Source organism: Musa acuminata, chromosome BXJ3-11 (assembly GCF_036884655.1).
Source record: "Musa acuminata AAA Group cultivar baxijiao chromosome BXJ3-11, Cavendish_Baxijiao_AAA, whole genome shotgun sequence".
Lineage (NCBI taxonomy): Eukaryota > Viridiplantae > Streptophyta > Magnoliopsida > Zingiberales > Musaceae > Musa > Musa acuminata.
In genome coordinates, this window is record NC_088359.1 from 7,185,457 (window position 1) to 7,188,890 (window position 3,434).

The 3,434-nt window shown below is 47.9% G+C and overlaps 1 protein-coding gene across 3 annotated transcripts; it reads left to right on the forward strand.

Annotated features, from left to right (window-relative positions):
• Positions 1 to 889: 889 nt before the first annotated feature.
• On the forward strand, positions 890 to 2,948 carry LOC135582534 (bidirectional sugar transporter SWEET1a-like). Of its 3 annotated transcripts, none has more exons than XM_065173677.1 (6): positions 890 to 1,036; positions 1,120 to 1,156; positions 1,271 to 1,366; positions 1,451 to 1,730; positions 1,840 to 1,944; positions 2,485 to 2,948. In XM_065173677.1, the coding sequence occupies exons 1-6, from the start codon at positions 1,003 to 1,005 to the stop codon at positions 2,665 to 2,667; spliced, it is 735 nt and encodes a 244-aa protein (XP_065029749.1). In that variant the 5' UTR covers positions 890 to 1,002; the 3' UTR covers positions 2,668 to 2,948. The 3 variants fall into 3 exon arrangements, with proteins under 3 accessions (XP_065029749.1, XP_065029747.1, XP_065029748.1); XM_065173676.1 differs by having other exon boundaries at positions 893 to 1,036; positions 1,825 to 1,944; XM_065173675.1 differs by having other exon boundaries at positions 1,451 to 1,944.
• The last annotated feature ends 486 nt before the right edge of the window (positions 2,949 to 3,434 follow it).

Sequence of the window (3,434 nt, forward strand, 5' to 3'; positions counted from 1 at the left end):
TAAAACAAAAAATAAAAAATATATTGATAAAAAATATATAAATAAATATAAGCGATGAACGATCCGATCCGATCCGTTGATAAAGATATTACGGGCGCACGAGGCCGGACCGTCGCCCTTTGTGCGTTCTCGAGAGCTGATGGGGGCATTAATAGGAGAGATGCCATTTGCTGGTCTGGTCCTTTTCTTTGGCGGATCTTAACACATACCGTCTTCCACAGGGTGGCATAAAAGTTGCAGAGACGTATGACATCGGAGACTCGTGACCTATATTTGATTTGTTTTCCTTGGACTGCAGGGCATTTCATCCATCTGAATGATCACGGAGTAATGAAGGCAGCATTTGTCCTATCGTTTCGTCATTCGCTACAGTTCTGATCATTTATTTTTGGCCTCTGTTGATGATTAGTATTCAGATGGTTCCACGGCTGTGCGTGCACTATCCATCCTACTTCCCAAAGGAAAACCTATTCCTACGCATCCAGAGACTGCTTCTTGTGCATGTAATGAGCTCAATACAGCTCCTCCAAGTGGTATTATTATGTGCATGCCCACGTACAAAGGGCAGAGCTGAAACCTCGCGTGTTAATTGGGATGACAAATGAAGAAGCATGAGGAAACTGTTTCTTCTTTTTTCTTTGTCGTCCTTCAAATTAATTGGAGGCTTCTTCCAGCCACCGCTAGTTCTTCCCTTCCACGTCTCATTGAGAGCTTAGTGCAACTAACTGGTATTGACCGAGTGATTGGAATGAGATTGAAGCAAGAACAGAACGGAGTTGGGAGTCGCTGCCATAGCACGAGGAGCAGTAAAGAGCTAAAAGGGTGCCGACGCACGAATGATCTCAGATAAAAAGGGGCTGCTACAGCACGAGAGAGAGAGAGAGAAATAAATGTGAAACTTGCTATATATACCACTCGAAGAACACCCTTAAAGCTGCAACTTTACGGGGACAATCTTTGTCTTGGATCTCTTAAACCTGCTGTTTGGTTTCTCTTCCGAAGATGGAAGTTGTGCGCTTCGTATTTGGCATCTTCGGTGGGTGGAATCTCATCCCTGTGCTCGTTCTCCTTTGTATTTTGTTTGTGTATCCGTGTCATCTCTTTGTGATTTCTGAGCAGGTAACGCCACTGCTCTCTTCCTCTTCCTGTCTCCACTGTGAGTCCTTCCTCCCGTGGCTTCTGTCTCTCTCTCTCTCTCTCTCTCATCTTTTTCTCTTTTGATGGTAAATTCTATGACGAAAGCCTTGTCCTGTTGATTCTGCTATATCAGCGTCACGTTTCAGCGGATCATCCGGAAGAGATCGACCGAGGATTTCTCAGGCGTTCCCTACAACATGACCCTTCTCAACTGCCTCCTCTCCGCCTGGTACGCACGCACGCATGCATTATCCGTGTCACCACAATCAAATCATACAGAGCATGCAAACATACTTACATGTTACCGGTGAAGGTACGGTTTGCCGTTTGTGTCGCCGAACAACCTCCTGGTGTCGACGATCAACGGCGCCGGCTCAGTCATAGAGGCGGTGTACGTGTTGATCTTCCTCGTATTTGCGCCGAAGAAGGAGAGGGCTCGCGTGGCGGCATTGTTCACGTTCGTGCTCTCCGTCTTCGCCGTCATTGCCCTCGTCTCCCTGCTTGCTCTCCGAGGCCAGCGCCGTAAGATCTTCTGCGGCTTCGCCGCTGCCATCTTCTCCATATGCATGTACGCCTCGCCTCTTTCCATCATGGTAAGAAGCCTGGATCATCTGCCACTGCTCGGGTTACACGAAGTTCCCGTACGTGATGGTTCCATTTGGGCATCTCAATCTAATTTACGTGCAGAGATTGGTGATCAAGACCAAAAGCGTGGAGTACATGCCGTTTCTGCTGTCCTTGTTCGTGTTCTTGTGCGGGACATCATGGTTCGTCTATGGCTTACTGGGTGGGGATCCATTCGTCACGGTACTTTTCCCGTTCATATCCTCCAAACATGACTTCTTATTCCTCACGTGGTCAACCTTTTGGGCATTTTGTAATTTTATTGGAAAAGTTGGGGCATCGGTGGAAATTTAGAACCGTCAGACCCTCGGTTCGGTCAACCTTCTTCTCAGACGAATGTTATCCTTTCGAGAAGTACTTAGTCTATACCATTTGCTTTCACCTGTTTGGTTTACCTGCCATTTTATTGCATGAATCGGTGAGGTCCTGTGATTTGTCTCCAATAATGGAGCTGGTAAGAGAGTGGGTAGAAATTAAATATATTGGTCGTGGATTCCTTCGAGGAGTGGGTGCACGAAGCGGCCCGGGAAGGTGGCGGCGGTGGAAACTGGAAGGTTGGCCGGGGCTATCCCTACTGCTCAGATCAAACGCAGCTAACACAAAGAAATGGATTGCAGTGAATCTTGCTTGTCATCCACAGCACAGTTACTACTTTTTAGGTCAGCGTATCAAGTAAGAGAATGATACTTCATGGAACGTTGATGAGGATGATGGATTGTGCAGGTGCCGAATGGATGTGGGAGCGCGCTGGGAGCCATCCAGCTGATCCTGTATGCAATCTACAGGAATCACACCACCACCGACGGGGGCTCGGAGATGAACGGCCAGGGACACAAGCGGCTGGAGGATGACTCTCGAGCAACGGAGAAGAAGCCTGATCACCAACCGATAGCAGACAAGGTGTAGAGTGCAGAAGCAGTGGACTAGGCAAGAGCTGACAGCATTGCAGTCTCTGCGAGCTCTCCTTGTGCCTTCTATCTGCTGCCACGGTTCTTATCTTCTTACCTTCGTTGCCACCTGCAGCAGTTGTTCCAGGATGCCAAGTTGAGACGGAACCGACGGTGTTTTAACTTCCTTGCGAGTTCAGATTTGGCCTGTAACTGGAACAATGTGAATCTTACACTTGTTTGTGAATCTTGCGTGAGTAATAAGCAATGGTGATATAAATCTGATGTGAGTTGCTTTAAGATCCGCATCGGGACATATCAACGATACGATCTCCATCCCTTTGTGTTGTGATATGTTAAGGATGTATGGACGGGTAATCGAAGTTCTTGTTCGGCTTTGTATCCGATTTAAGTGCTATCTTAACTCATCTCAATCTAATTAAAATATACTCGAGACATGAAATTAGGGAATTCTGAACTCAGATCTTATTAACCAAGCAAAATATTAACTCGAATTTGAGTCCAATATCTATTTGCCCTCAATAGCAGCACCAGCTTTAGTCTTTTGTGTCGTCACTCTTTGCCAAAGCACAGGCAGAGAGTCCGCTACTTTTACACGCCGGCGATGCCTGAAGATGAACAACGCGTGGCGGCTCTGCAGACCGCAGGCCGCCATGTGCTGTCGCAAGGCCCTGCGACGCAGATCCCGCCTGGCCAGTCGCCGTTGCCCCTCGTCGGCAGCTTGCACCACCTCCTCAGCGCCTTCCCTCTAAGGCAAGCTTGGCG

What these genes read in the sequence shown, in the direction of transcription:
- LOC135582534 (XM_065173675.1), top strand. Translation starts at nt 1,003, where the DNA reads ATGGAAGTTGTGCGCTTCGTATTTGGCATCTTCG. An exon ending in CTTCGTATTTGGCATCTTCG is followed by an intron (nt 1,037 to 1,119) that starts GTGGGTGGAATC and finishes ATTTCTGAGCAG; the next exon opens with GTAACGCCACTGCTCTCTTC. An exon ending in AACTGCCTCCTCTCCGCCTG is followed by an intron (nt 1,367 to 1,450) that starts GTACGCACGCAC and finishes TTACCGGTGAAG; the next exon opens with GTACGGTTTGCCGTTTGTGT.